The sequence below is a fragment of the Gouania willdenowi genome, chromosome 22 (genome assembly GCF_900634775.1).
Source record: "Gouania willdenowi chromosome 22, fGouWil2.1, whole genome shotgun sequence".
NCBI lineage: Eukaryota > Metazoa > Chordata > Actinopteri > Blenniiformes > Gobiesocidae > Gouania > Gouania willdenowi.
The window spans coordinates 31010993-31027343 of NC_041065.1; the positions used below are offsets into that span (position 1 = coordinate 31010993).

Below are 16351 nucleotides of genomic sequence, written 5' to 3' on the forward strand. Positions count from 1 at the left end.
TTTACAAAAATTCCAGAAAAGAATGAATATAGCTTAGTTACATTTAAGTTTGTGCTTTGTAAACAATGTAATAATATTCTTTATTAACATTACACATTGTTAGCACTCAGTGATGGAAATAAAAAACACTATTTTGTTGTTTAAGCTGATTTATTGTTTTCTCTCTGTCCATTAGGACGTTATTTCTAAATAAAACCAGTAACACTTCAGACGTTGCACTTACCAGGGAAGGAGACCATGAATCCAACGCCACCATCATCCGTCTCACTTCAGCTGCACAAAGAAGACACCTTAAAAAAACAGGAAGTCTGCGTTACCATGGCAACCACCCCCTTCAACCACTTCCTCGGGTAATCACTATGTCACAGTTTGTCCAACATGTCCACCTCCACAAGCGTCAGTTTACAGTGATTTTTATCACAGCTGCAGCTTTACAATCGTCTCCATTGTGATTTGGGTTGAGGATGCGTTTAATACAGACGTGGTAAAGTGTTTTAAAAAGTAGGCAAAGAGCCTGAGGAGATGGAATAATATACCAACACTGTGTGAACAAAGAAATACTAAACAAAAAAATAGATACAGAATCATGTATGTAACCATTACTGTACCTCACTGTTACAGCTGTAGGAAAGGTAACATGAACCAGGGGTTCTCAACCTTGGGGTCAGGACCAAACTTCAAGAAACTAAGAACATTTTCTGATTTTTCTGCAGCTACATTAAACTTGCCATATTTTAACCTATTTTCATCACTTTTTCTTGCCATATTTTGGCTAATTTTAAAGCATTTTTGCTACATTATTCCCCATTTCTGACACTTCTCCATCAAATTTCAAACCATTTTCTACAATTTTTTTCAACTTTAAAGACATTTTCAGCATTTATAAACCTTTTCCACCTACTGTCACAAATGTTGACCCATTATTGTCACTTTTCACCATATTTCATGCTTCTTTTTTGCCAATTTAGCCATAGTGAAGAGTTGCCGTGCCTATTATTTGCCAGTTTAAACTAATGTTCTAATAAAAATTGTCACTGTTTTTGCCAACTTTTAATCAATTTCTGTGCTTTTTTACCACCTTTTCCACCATTTTTTCTCACTTTTAACTCATTTTATATTTCTGGTTAAAACATTTACATCTTTAAGATGACTATATTCTATGGAGCAAATAATAATAAACTTCCTGGATAACAGTGGATATTATTCAGATAAAAAAATAAATGTGGTTGAGTCAAAGTCAAACGTACTGAAGCTAACACGCCTTTTCTTATTAATAATAACTATAAATTAACTACCAACATTGTTGCAGGAGAAGGAAGCAACAAAAAACAGACTTGGTAAACTAAGAAATATACAACATGACTAAACAGGAAGTAGATTACCGTTCTGCCAGATGAAGAGAGAATGATGGAGAACAGGATCCATATTTTAGCTAAAGTTAAACACTGGAAAAAATAACAAAAACGGCCAAAAAACCCAAAGAGAAACAAGGCCTCGTTTGTCCAGGTAGTGGAAGTAGGAGGGGCCAATTAGTGCTGCCTCAGGTGTATCACATCAGCCAATCAGCATATTCTCATGGACAAAAGGGGCGGAGTCAGAGACATAGCACACACATGCTCAAAATAATAAATTGATTAAATTCTGGATTATTCAAAAAACCAATAATGCACTACTTTAATCAAAACTTTATAGCAGATTGTTATTTACACTGATTTTACCACATTTCATTTATTGCACAAAGAGAACAACAAATTCTTCTTCTTTTTTTCAAATTAAGAGACTTAAAACTATTTTATTCGGCAACAAATACAAAGCAAAGGATATTTTGTTCAAAAGCGAAATTCCGAAATAGAATAAAAAAGGAGCTAATGAATATTTATTTTTCCAACTTCCTTTTTTTGTTTTTTGCCTTTCACAATAAGAGCCCTAAGTTAATACTGATCTAATCTATTGTTCACATTTTCCAGCAATTTCAGTTTAAGAGAGCACATCAAATTATATGTATTTTTTCAATTTAAAAACTTTAAAATGTTTTTTTTTTTTTTTTAATCTGCAACAAATACACAAAGCAAGATATATTTTTTTTCACTGGATAAATTCTTGAAAAAGGTGAAGAGAGCAAACGAACTTTTTTTTTTTCAACTTCCCTTTTAAGCCTTTCACAACAAGAGCCCTAAGTTAATAGAAAGTATAGACTTTAACTACTATTATTCCCTTTGTAGAACATAACATCAAATAGCGTACATGTACATAATGAACAATGTTTATAACCACATTTTAGTGGAAACTGATTTATTCTTTCATTTTAATTCCACTCTATAACCAGACAGATAATATTAAACCCTGAATATTATCAATATAAGTGATTACAGAAAATATATGTTTGGTTGCTGAAGTCATACTGCAACGATGCATTAACTTTAAGGAAAAATAAAAGCACTTTTTGTACAAGAAAGTTAAGACGGAGACGAATTAAACATTATTTTTTTCTAAATGTCCCTTTTATTCAGTAACGGTCAAATATTTAATGAACAAAAAGGTTTAAAATCACGTGAAATTTTCCCACCTGTGATATAAAGAGCTTTTAAGTCACGTGTCCAACTCCTGGCCCAGGGGCCAAATCCGGCCCTTTGAAGCATCCAATTTGGCCCGCGGGAGAAAATGAAGATGACAGAGAAAACATTGTGTAAATGAAATTCTACACAACTGTTATATCACATTATGGTAGTAATTATTGTTAAACTGGTGGAAAAAAACTCAAAATTCTTACAAAATCCTTCAATATTTCTACAATTATGACACAATATTTCCTTTAATTAATAGAAATTGGTCACAAAAACTAGTTAATTTAAAGTGGAGATCCTATTGGGACTGATATCTGTCACATATTGCTTGGATATGGTTCATTTCTTACATATTTTGTATTTTTTGTATATTTAGAAGTGCAAACTAGGGCACAATGTTTAAATTGCTCGTATTTCAACATGAAATCTGCAGCCCACTTATGATCAAACTGCTTTATATTTGGCCCCTGAACTAAATGTAATGAGTTTTACACCCATGTTTTACATGCTTTGATTGAGACTGTCCTTTGTCGCCCTCTGGTGTTTAAACGGGTAAGTGCAGCTGCACAGCCCAGTGGAAGAAATGGTGGACTTTAAATAACACAAATTACTAAGAAGTTAGATAAAGACCGATCCCAAAATGTTCACGTATGTGAAGAATATAAAGCCAAGTCATGTTTTTAAATTCCAGCTTTTGATCCAGCTGTGTTCGGAGAATAAAGTCCCAACTTTTACAGCAAAACAATAAGTCATTCTGAAACTAGGGCTGGGCAAAATGTACAAAACTTTATATCTCGATATTTTTTCTCAAAATGGCAATATACAAAAAACATTTTGATATTTTCTCAATAAAGCAGTGTATTTCAATCTTGGGGGCCTAAAATTTCTAGTATTTGACCAAATTTATTTTTTAAAATTTATATCAAAATTAAAGAAAAAATTACAAATAAATTTTAATTTTGGTAACACTTTACTTGAAGTTTTATACATGAAGGCTGACATTACGCTGTCACTAGCATGAATAAGTGTTGTCTGTTACCCTAACCCGCTAGATCCCTTCACCTATCCCAAAAAATGCCAACATAGCTCCAAAGGTGTCATAATTTAGCCAATGACACTTAATGACAGTCTCCATGACACCTTATTAATACTAATGACAGCGTAATGTCAGCTTTACGTGTAGAACTTTAAGCGAAGTGTAACTTAATTTTTTAAAGTTATTATTCTTTTTCAAATTAAACTACCACACAATCTCAAATAACTGTATTCTATACTTTCACCTTCTCAAATATTAATCTACTTTGAATAAAATACAATATTAAAACATCTTGACACTTTGTGCATTAATACTTACTACTCGTAACAATGAACGCAATGTCACAAACTTGATCAAAAAATCAAGAATTCTAGAAAATAAAAATAAAAACGTCTGTGGGGTCGCCAGAAATGTGAGATATCAAAATGGGGTCACGACCTAAAAAGGTTATTAAACCTCTGGAATTATCTTATATTCTATTAACACTTTATTGCAGGTTAAATTTGCTAATGCAAAAATACCACAGGCAAACATTCGGCTTTTTCCTCCTGTGAGGGACAGCACGTGTGAGTGAGTTCTGTAGTATGTCTGGTTTAGGCTGCACTCAAATCAATTTAACTGTGCTTTACATACTTAGTTCTCCTAAAATGAGTATTTTTTCAATTAAAAAAAAGAATATATATATGTTGATATGGTAGGGATGGTCGATATGGACCAACATTCATATATCTATATTTTATCTAAAAATGGCGAAATAAATCTTAATGATTTTAAGTCAAATGACCAGAAAGACAATTCCAGGTTAAATTTGCTGATGTAAAATGCCCCACAGGCACATTTAATAAAAGCTTCACATTATGGGCCACTTTTAGCTTTTTCGCCTATAAAGGACAGCACGTGTGAGTGAGTTCTGTAGCGTGGCTTGTTTAGGGGAAGGTCTAGGTGATGATGCACTGAGCAATCATCTAACTGTGCTAAGTAGCAAAAGTGACGCCTAAAAAACAAGTATTTTAATACAAAACAATGATATATGCAATATTAAAATTTCCTATAATCCCAAAATAAAAAAAAACTCCATATTCTTTGAATCTGAATACATTGTCCAGCCCTACAATATAGGCAATACTGTAATTTTTTGTATTGCAAAAACAGAACTCTTGACTCGATATATTGCCCAGCCCTATCTGAAACAGCCCAATGAGGAGAAACACCACGTGACCTTGTGGAGCATCTTTATTATGCCACAAATTAAAAAGCCAGTAGTTCCGAAAGGAGGATGTTTGGAAATTCCCCAACAAATTCATTCTGAAAAGTGGTCGAGGTTTTTATGAGAGAAGCGTGCGATGGCTGAACGAGATGAAGATAATAAACATAAAGAGGGATTACAGTGAGTTCTTAAAGATGTGCTGCGGTGGAAAAGTCTCGGAAAAGAGGAAGAGGAAGAACCCGTGTGTGGAACCCAAGACAAAAACATGAGAAATATGGTCAAAACAAGAGGATAATAACACAGTTCTGCTGAATATAACCACATTTATTACTTTTGAACTGATTAATAGAAAGAGTGGGGGCAAGGCCACTCGCATTACTGTCTTTAGAAAAGAGGAAAAACAAAAAGTAGCAAGCAGAGCAGGCCTTAGAAACGACTTAGAAACTTGTCCATGAAAACAAAAACAAACAAAAAGAAATGAGTAAATTAAGACGGATGACAAGCTAATTATTTTCTTCTTCTTCCTTCTTTAGATTATGAAATTATACAGCGAGTGAGACTCAACTTAATTTCCTCTGCTTTTTTTTTTAAACACGTCAGTCCCACTTCCTGGTTTCTTCCTGAGGATGCATCCCCGACACACACGCACGCACACACACGATCCAAAGAGTCGAGAAACCAAAATAAGAGCCTTGTTGAACATCTGCAGCTCTCACACAAAACTGTGGCGCATGTGCAAACTGAATCTGACGTGCGATAAAAAAAAATATCCACGTGTGAAGAAGACTGGATTACAGAGAATCCTTGGAAAATGGAGGTGAGAGTTGGCTTTACAAAGAAAATGAGTCGGGTTGCCCATTCTTCACTTTAGGACGTCATCGTTAGCCACATTTCAATTGTGTGTGTGTGTGGTGTGTTTGTGTGTAAGACATTTACAGACTCACTTTTGGACCATAAAACAAAAGATGATCCTTTCGTTTAAAAAAGAAAAAAGAAAGAAAGAAAGAATGAATGAAAAGCAGCATACACAGGTAAACGCATATGTAGTGGAATGGGGGGCAGGGCAAAAAGATTTCACCTAAAGATGCTATGCATTTAGTTGTAGTCCTATTATTAATAATAATCGTTTCCATTTTTTGTTACTACAAGTTCGAAGTAAGTCTTTAAAGTCAAAAGAAATCAAAGTCTTCATTTAGGTTTTTTTTTTTTGTCCTCAGTTTTGATTTTTAACCCCACGTAGAATTTCTTAAAGATCTGTTGTTGGTGATGTGGAGGTGGTGGGGGGTTGGGGAGGGGGGGTGCAGGGCTTTAGGGAGCACCATGGAGTCCTTTGATCAAAGCATCCACTGTTACTTGACTCGTGCCTGGCGCTCCTGAAAAAAATAAAAACACAATGTCATACATTAACAGAATAAAGTCGAAAACAAGCTAATAATCCCAGAAAGATGATTTCGTCTTTTAAATGTGTTAAGGTTTCATTCATTCAAACAACATTAACCCTCAGGACACAAAGCGATCAGCAGACACCTTTGATCTCCTTTGATGTCAGGAGATCAAAGTCAATTTCCTGAAAAAAGTTGTCTGAACAAATGAAACGTAACATATTTTAAGTACAAGCTATCCTAGTTGAATTATAAGCATTACACAAAGCATTGGTAAGGCCAGCAATTTTATCACAAAAAAACTAACAGAAAATACAGAATGTGCTTCCTGAAAGGAAAATGGCAATATTGTTATTGTAAACTGTAATTAGAACCTGAATATTACCTTAAGTGCGTGTTTAGGGAAAATATCACAAATTTACACAAATTTTCATCTTAATCGGGTGGTCAGAGACTCAAAACAAGTCAATTATTGCACAACAGCTGACATTAGATGACACAATAAGACACTTCACCTTCTAAAAAGGACTGAGCTTTAGTTTTTTGCCATAAAACCAGCAGTTTAGTGGTTAGCTTTAGCAAGCGTTGCAAACAGCTGAGATCTGATGTCAATAAAGCCAATAATCAACTACACAAATATCCTCCCTGAACAGCACAAGCAACTAGAAAAATTTACATTGCCATGACAATGCAAGTGGGAATGCAAAAAATAGTCGCCAACTACTTTGGCTGCTTGTGTTTATTGCCAATAAAGGGTTCTCTTGATTAATGCTCACTGTAAGGTAGAAGCAGGCTCTGATCACACTGAGCTAAAGCTACCCGTAGGAGTCAGAGGGTAAAAGTTCTACTTGTGGATGCAAAGTAAGGGGTGGATGCTAAGCATTCCCACTATAACTTTAAGAAAAAAGATTATTGTAGCAACATTTTAAGCTAGAAATTATGGCTGTAGCTGCAGGATTATAAAGCTTTAACAGCAGTTTTCCTAAAAGTTCATGAGCAGCAGCTGTCACACTCTAGCAGACCTAATCAAGCACTCTATGGCTTGCAAAAGCAGCATAATTGGCATAAAACCCTAAATAATAATGCAATGGATTTTATATGGCACTTCATAGTCACTCAAAGCGCTTTACAGAATTAAGGCATTATTCTTTCACCCCACACTTGGTGGTGGCAAGCTACTATTGTAGCCACAGCTGCCCTGGGGCAGACTGATGAAAGTGAGGCTTTTAATTCCATTAAAACTAAGAGTTCGCATTTTACAAATTATATATCATTGTCACTAAGCAGCAGAACATTTTGATCTTTGAATAGTGTAAATCGGTTAACATCTACATGCATCATGACAGTCGATAAAATAAAATAAAAAAATCATAAATCTGTTTTGTCAACGTTCAACCTATAAAAAGTACATAGATTTGTAGATTAAAAAATTGACAATATTTTGGGGCTAAAAAATTGTGTCTCAGAATTAAAAATTACAGATATAGCAGTTTACAGTAAAAGCATAATAGCTAATATTATATGAATTACAATACAGAGCATTAGCATTATGCATTGGAACATTTGATATTTGAATGGTGTAGATCGGTTAAGAATTGGCCGAGCAGTGGCAGGTCAAAATATGGTTGGAAGAAAAAGAAAGAATTCCCACAATTATTTGCATTATTTTCCCGCCTTAATAAAACACAATGTTTTTTTTCTGATGTGATGACAGTTACCTGAATCCTGTAATGACTCCTGTTGCTTGGGTTGCTGGGATATGGCTCGTTGCCTTGGACCTCCACCTACAACACACACACAGAAGAGGAAATGGAACATAACTCAGGGAGTGAAAGTAAACACTGACACCAGACGCTAAACTGTTGGTTTATCTACACAAAGTATAAACTCTAATACACAAAGAAAAAATAAAGTACCTGTCCACTACTTAGTGATGAATATCAACATAAATACTAATAGTCATTCCTGTCCAGTTATTAACACCATCAGGGCTGGAGGTTCTATTAACCCACACAATGTTTATTATTCAGGACAGCAGCCCTCTAGAACCAACTCTCACACATTAAACCATAAGAGAAGCATTTAAGTGCAGAAATGGCTTCAGAAATAACTTCAATAAATGATTAATAACAGCTGATGGTTTGGGTAAAGCTTTTACAGCTTATATAACAACGTCCTGAATGTGGTGAGAAAACAACAGTTCAAATTAGAGTATTTTTAACACACCAAACTATAAAAAAAATTATACGAATAGTTTCTCTTCTCACAGTTGACTCTTTATACTTTCACTTTACAAATATGAAAAACAAAATCAAACACGAGGGAACAGCATTAGGAATTTCACTGACTGCATTTTCAACTTTTCCGACAGTGATCAAATGTAAACACCTTAAACCATTCTCAAAATTAAACAGCGGAGAAATACGTAAACTGTTCAGGGTGAAAACAAATATATTGCAATCATATCTTCTGCAGAGGTTGGACTTGATGAAAAAAATTTAAATCAATTACAGACTTTGTAATTCTTTAATCTTGAACAATATTTGACACTAAAACACATTTTCTCCAATTCAAATGAATTTTGGTATACGACTGACTCAATGGAAACAATAAATGAGCTTAATATATATTATTATTTCTATCACTGAGTGCTAACATAATGTGTAATATGAATAAAGATTGTTATGATTGCTTTGATCACAAAGCACAAACTTAAATTTAACTAAGCTACATTCATGCTTTTCAGGATTTTTGTAAACTTTCTAAAACACATCTTTTTGAATTAAAATAAGAAACAGCACTTAGTCCAGAACATTCCAGAGAAGTGGAAACTGAACACTGTAAAATAGTTATATCTGTGACATAAAATAAACAGAGCAACTGATGAATTAAGTTTGAACGCTTTCTGTCGCAGCGCTTCTAGCCCCGCCCACATCCTCTACCACAGAGTGTGGACATCACTGCACCCATTGATCAATCAATACAGCATTGTTTTCGTTTTGATACAAAAACAACGGACTTTAATGCAGCGTCATAATCGGTACATCCATAGTTACCTTTTTCACACACTCTTCCTCCTCCTGACGCTTCTCATAGTGAGAGAAGTCATCGAATATGGAGGTGGTGTGTTTGTATCCGGCGATGATCTTGAGCACCTGCCTGGCTTTGTCCAGCGGCACCTCCTGCGTGTCCCGAGAGTTGGTCACCGGCTTGTTTTCGTTGTTCTCCAATCGAATGTGCCTGAGCTGACTGTTGGGAACGTCTTTGACAAAGACCCAGCGCACGTCAAAGCGGCCCTTCCATTTGTCCTGTGACCACACGCCGGCTGACGTGTTGTAGTCCACGGGCGAACGCATCTCCGCCACGCCACAGAAGTGACCGCTCCCGTTGACGCTGAACAGTAGCAGCAGTGGCCCTTTGCCCGCTAGCGAGCGGTAGGCAGCGTCCAGCCTCTTGTTGCCGTGCTCCGTGCTGCACCAGATGTTGTACTTGATGGAGCGGTGGATGTCGTCCTCAGAGTAGCTCTTGATTATAAAAACCCGTCCATGTTTTGGGTTCCAGTCAAAGTCCTTGGGGTTGTAATTGTTAACCATGCGCAGCTTCTCTAAAACGGGGTGGGGCTCCGAGGGAACGCCAGAAACCATGGCTACCCCTGTAGAGGTAGGGGGAGACTGGCCCGTCCCGCTGGGATCCCCGAACCCGTTGGCTCGGTTCCGTGGGGGGACCCAACGCGTGGGTTGAGACGGTTGCTGCTGCTGCTGGCCCGGTGCTAGGGGAGAGGGACCCTGGGAAAGAGGGGGCTGAGACATGGGGGCCATTCCTGGCTGTCCACTGGCTGAGAGCTGATGCTGCCCCATGTGAGGGACGGGTGGGGCGAGCTGTCCGTTAGTGAGGGGCATCTGTGCATTCCCCACAGCAGAACCCCCGGGCTGTGGAGATGCCTGATTGGTCGGCTGCCCGTTACTGGGACCAGCAGACATCTGCTGAGGAGCGGTAGCTTTAGGCATGTTGCCTTTGTTGTCCCACGTGCCGATGTCCATGTTGTGTTTAATGGGCGGGGGCGGCAGGTTGGCTCCGGCCATGCCGCCCTTGGTTTTCAGTTTGGGTTGAGGTTTGGCCGGCTTGCTGGCGATGTCGGCCCAGGAAGCAGGTTTGGCGGGCGCTATGGAGACGGGAGGCATACTGGGAGGTCCTACAGACGACACAGGGCCAAGGGGACCCCCACCCGTTAATCCCGAGCCAACCACTTTAGGAGCTATGTCCGCGTTCCCCCCGGGTGCAGTGCCGCTGATCTTGAGCCCGGCCATACCCTGGTCCAGGCTGTTCATTCCGGGTGCCTTGTTCAGGGGCTCGTTAGCGGCCGGCGCAAACGGCGACTGTCCGTCTATCATGGCGCCACCCAGGGAGCTGGGGGCGTATGCGTAGCTGCTGCTGTAGCCAGAGCTTTGGGGCGTCGCCGACTGTCCCTGAGAACTGCTGTTGCCCCACGCTGAAAAGTCGATGCCGCCGGGAAAAAAGTTGAAGCCGTGCTGGCCGAGGAACGGGTTGCTCCCCAGGGGGCCTGGCTGGCCAAACATAGCGTCCGGGAGGTAGTGGGGTTCTCCGTTGCTCAGCTGTCCATAGGAGGCCAGGTATGGCATGGGGGGGTCTCCACCTGTTGACCATGCTGCCTCATTCAGGGAGTAGGAAAATCCTATGGAGGGGCTGTAGTAGCTGGGCATGTAGGAGTCCGACATGGCCGTATAGGCATTGCTCTACGGACAGAGGAAAAGAGATTCAGAAATGTGGAATAACAAGTCATTGTCATTAAATTAAGGTAGAACATAGGCGTGGGCAATACATCGAGACTCAAGACATATCCAGTTTTCTATTTTGGCGATATAGTAAATGACAATATCATCTATATCGATACATTTTTATTTTATATTAAAATACTTGTTTTAGGAGATGCTGCTTTCTTTACTTCTCAGGATTTCTGAGTGCATCCTAACCCAGACCTTCCCCAAAACAAAGCACACTACAGAACTCACTCATACGTGCTGTCACTTAGAGAAGAAAAAGACTAAAGTGGCACAAACTGTGGAGCTGTTTGTTAATAAACAGGCCTGTGTGGCATTTTGCATCAGCAAATTTGACCCAGAATCATCTTTCTTGTGAGACTTTGTGTTAAAAATAAAGATTTATAAAGTAACTTGCATTTTGAGAAAAATATTGACATGAGTTTTGGTCCATTTCTTCCAGCCCTACAGGAACACTCAAAACCTCCTTGATTTAACTTAAACTTAACCTCTAGCCAATAATCATACTTTTCCAATCAACAATAGATACACATGTATGTAGACGTGAATAAACATTAATAAACTCAGATAATCAAACTCCCTTTAGTCCAAAAAAGCTCAGAATGAACCAAAACATGCTTTTCATATTATTGACATTCATGATGACGCAAACATTTCTGCATCGTCATCATCAAGCAAAAGAAAAACCAACATGCATGCTTATCCAAAGATCGTATAAATGACAAGTGATAAGAGAAATTATGAGATTACTCACGTAAATAAAAATAAAACTGCATAAAGTTCATCCACTGTATAGTTTCTGATTAAAGTATCTAATCCTCATTGAGAGATAGATGACTTGTTTTTTAAAACTCAAAAGTATCACTCAATGCCTTAAAATGCAATTTCTTGTCAAGTCATGGTTGTGTAAATAAAAATGTTCTGTTCTTTGTTTCATTTTAAAAATATGTATTTTATTCACAGCTAAAGCAATGTTCAATAACCCACTGCAGATTAATTGAAAGTTTTTGCGCTACAGCACAACAAGAAAAAGATGTTATGGACATGTTGTCATTGTTATTAAAAGGAACAATTAAAAAAAAAATTAAAAAAATTAGAAAATAAATCAATAAAGGAAGTATTTAAAATTATAATAATGAAAAACACAAAGTATGCTAAAAGGAATAATAGAAAATAATTTAAAAAAATTTAAAAAAAAAATACAGAACTAAAGTTAGTATTTGGAGGGAACACTGGTCCAGGTCTTACCTGTCTGGCCTGAGTGCTCAGGTAAGGCTCAAACTCATCGTCATTCAAAGTATCCTTTTGGGTCACAGCTCCGTTTTGCACTGAAGAGAAAACAACAGCGATGTAAACAAAGAGTTCACACGTTTGTTTGTGTTGCTGCAGTCATTCAAGTAGCTAGATATCGTCACAATTAAAAGAAAAATAAATACATTTTATCATCTTATTTCAGACATTTTAAGCCAGGGAGCAAGAAGTATAAGACGACTGTATTTGTTTTCGCCACACATGAACTTTAGAGATAACACGCAGTTATTTCATTTTGAAAACGTAGCAGGGAAAAGTTCTCAAGGTTCATTAGATGTGTTGTTACTTAATGTGCCGTTAAACAGCCAAATTACACACTAAAGACCCAACACTGAATTACATTAGCTTAAGGGGGATCTAGAAACTGCTGAACAGCAAGAAAAAGGTAATAAGAGAGCTGTTATTTATTTTTTAGTTCAAAAGGAGCACATTTGCAGCATTAAACTTTAGCGATGAAATCCACAAAAAGTGGAAGAAACATATTGAAAATCTGCCCATACTCATCCAATCAAAAATATTACAACATTATTAACATTGTTAAATATATCTTTCATCTTTATCCTGAATACGTCCAAGGTGGGAAAAAAAAAAAATCACTGATGCATCGCCATTATTATCCATGGATAGATTTTCAATAATCGATTGTTTAAATGGTAAAATACACTAAATAATGTTAAAGGGATAAAGCACTATGGTTAAGGTGTTGATTTAGTTTACGAGATATAAAGTAGAACAGGATGCTGATACTTTGGTACTTTACCATGCAGTTTTAACTCAACCGTTTACAGATATCTTGAAGTGAATTTGCTGTTTGTAAAAGTAAATGCTGTTTTTTTTGGAGGTCACAGTGAGGAAAAAAGGGGAAATGTGCATTGAGATGCATCAATTAATTTGCAGTCCCTACAATCATAATCAAATAGTGATTAATCCAGTCAATATTAATCTGAACTCCCTGACCCTGTGTTCTCATTTCCAATCGCGTCCACCAGAGAGCCAAACTAAGGCCCATTATAGTTATCACCGATCAATCAACATATGTCAATAGCCTGGCCGATGGATTGATATAATTGATGATGTACATTTTTGCTGCGTGGAGATAGTGTTGATGCACATTATTTCAGTTAAAAAATATAGAGACAATTGCCCCGTTTTCTTCTTCTATTTTTATTTTAAGAAAAATTATTAGGATGCTTATCATACAATTTTGAGGAAAAAATATCAATATGATTTGTGGCCTATATTGCCCTGCCCTATCATTCTGAAGCAGCACAAAGCTCATTGTTTACATCCTTACATTTAACCCAGAATTGTATTTTTAATAAGACTTTATTGATTTAGAGATTTTTCTCTTTTTTTTCCCTAAAAAATAAAAATTGAAATTGAGATTATCATAAATTAAGGCTGGGTAACACATCAAAATTCAAGATATATTGAGTTTTCCATTTTGGCAATATAGAAAATTACAATACTGTCTCTGTCAATATATATATATATATACGTGTGTCATCCCCACCATGTTTTTAATCTTTTTTCTGCTGTTTGTTAATAAACTTGTCTGTGTGGCAGTTTTCATCAGGAAATTTAACATAGAATGGTATTTCTGGTAAGACTTTTATGATTTAAAAAAAAAAAAAAAAATCTACATTTTTTTTAACTCATTATTTTGAGAAAAAATATCGACATATGATTTTTGGTCCATATTGACCAGCCCTATTAATGTGAAGCAGCACAAAGCTCATTGTTTACATCTCATAATCTAACCTGGTGCTGTGCACAACTTTGTCTATACAGGGATGATGACAGTGTCCCACCTATTTTATTTAGTGCTACAGTAACTCTACATTACGCATGCTTTAATGCAAATAGAACAGTCAGTTTTCCAACATCCCCATTGCTGTGACATATATATTAATAACAATAAGACAACATCTGAGGCCTCTGACATGTGTGTGTTGGCCTTAGAGCAGACAGTACAGTGTCAGGAGAAGCTGAGGCCTGTCTGTGCACATGAACGTCGGAAAGACGTGTCATTTCGGGTTAATGCTAGCAGCATGCTAGCGTTAGCATCTGTGTTTGCGACTGGACAGTTTTCATCCGCTAAGACTCAAACTTTAGTAAATTTAGTGGGAATTGGCTAAAATTCAGAGCCACAAACTGTTTGCAGAGGCCAAAACACACTTGTTAGAACAATAATAAGCGCTTAGGAAAGACTGCAGATGTGCTGCAGGTAGTAGCATGTTAGCTTGATTCATGCTACCTGTGGGAGCCTGACGACTTCAGATGTGTGGAAAACTACGTGAATAAATCACAAAACTCTCCTTTATGATGTGTAATATGAAGTTTTTGGTCACTATAGTTCGTCAGGTGGGGTTTTAAAAAGCAGACGCTACGTGTTTAAAAAAAATCCGCGTTTACGGAGGCTGATGCTCGGGCGTTCCGCGCTTACCTTTATTAGCTTGGCCTTTCGGTCTCTGGATTGGGTCCAGGTGATTCATGAAGGTTTGATTTATGAGAAGAGAAGATGTGGAGAAAAATAGTTGAAGAGACGTGTGTTTACAGCAGCAGTCAGCTTCGTTAGCAGGTGATGCGGCCTACTGCACTACTACTACTACTGAGCCACAGTCGCTGCCTCCGCTGCTATGCTAAGCTAAGCTATCCTCGCTATAGCCGTCGAAATGTGGCACGGGTCTATGCTCAGGAAAATACCTATCGTTACCTTTTCAGGGAGGACAATAGCGGACATTGAGTTTCCCCCAGCAGGGCCCGTGTAACGGAGCTACCCCACAGTGAACGCAGAGGGGAAGGAGACTAGTCCGGTGCGGAAGAGTTTAAAGCCGAGCGCCCTTATCTCTCTACACAGCCTGTGTCTACACAATGGCGGGCTGCAGTTTGCTTCACAAACTCCTCAACATGGCTGGGCGGCCTCGTCAGACCCACTATGGCCTTTATTCACAGGGAACATGCGCCCCCTGGTGGTGCGGAGGGTAACATGCTAACAACCACCTACACTGTTAGAAACTTTGAAATATTTTTTAATTGGAGGTGTAAACATGTATGGAAGCCCAAAAGATTCATAACAGAATAAATAAAAACAACATTTTAAAATAAGTACCATTTTGACAAATAACAAACAAATATATTTTATGGCCATTAAATTGTAAAATAAGGTGAAATTATTATGAAATATGTTTTATTAGTCTTTAACATCTAATTATTGTTATTTTAATATAATTGAATATTTCATAATGATTATTTTAACAATGTCATACTTTTTAAAATAATGACTTTTTATTCATTTTCCAATATTTTATAAAATACAAACTTTTTTTTTTTTCCAAAATATTTTTTTCATAATGTCCTTTTCCACAATGGCCTTTTTTTATTTCATATTGTCGTTTTTCTGCACAATTACTCTGTCTGTCAGTCAAAGCACATAAGGCGGAGCCAGTTAAGTGATAGGCTGATCCTTTACATAGACATGAGCAGTATCAATTCAAGCGTGGAGACTTATCACTAATGCTGAGAAGCCTCAGAGCCACGAGTGAATCACACGTTTGAGTGCAACATAGTCTCATTCCCAACTCGTCACAAATTGACGATCGGTCAGGACCCCTTAGCGTCAGTATTCGACGCACAAGGTACATTTTTGACGCTGAGGGTCCATGTTCCGCCCAGTTTTTCAACGGGCTGACATCAGGTCACGTGACTGCTGACTCCTCAATGAAAAATATGACGGACATCTGGTACATTTGTATTCTTGAAGCAGAACTAAGTAACTTGCGCTTAGCGCTACCCCTAAAAGTCCCTTTTGGTTATGTCACTGTCGTAAACACTGCACCCCCCGCTGCCTGCCCCATCCCACAGCTACATGCACACCTTTGCTCTCCAAAGACAGTAGCAACCGATCACTGAAAAATGCTAATACAACAGTGACACCAAGGGTGCTTTCACACATATAGTCACATGGTACGGTGGCTGGGAAGTGTCAGGTGAATGCATTTACAGAAACGAACACAAATGCAAACAGGTCACAACACGAATGCAAACCGGCC

At 37.7% G+C, this 16351-nt stretch overlaps 2 protein-coding genes across 2 annotated transcripts in view; both read right to left on the reverse strand.

Annotated features, from left to right (window-relative positions):
- Positions 1–290, reverse strand: part of msrab (methionine sulfoxide reductase Ab) — an 82668-nt gene extending 82378 nt beyond the window's left edge. Inside the window, exon 1 of the mRNA XM_028438674.1 lies at positions 224–290. The gene's annotated coding sequence lies outside the window, so the exon portion shown is untranslated. The remainder of the gene's footprint in view (positions 1–223) is intronic.
- A 4823-nt stretch (positions 291–5113) lies between these two features.
- Positions 5114–15227, reverse strand: ythdf2 (YTH N6-methyladenosine RNA binding protein F2). The gene is made up of 5 exons (XM_028438631.1): positions 14746–15227; positions 12237–12316; positions 9246–10943; positions 7908–7973; positions 5114–6180 (listed from the first exon to the last, which is right to left on the reverse strand). Exons 1-5 carry the CDS (start codon positions 14792–14794, stop codon positions 6157–6159), a joined length of 1917 nt encoding a protein of 638 aa, XP_028294432.1. The 5' UTR covers positions 14795–15227; the 3' UTR covers positions 5114–6156.
- Positions 15228–16351: the final 1124 nt, after the last annotated feature.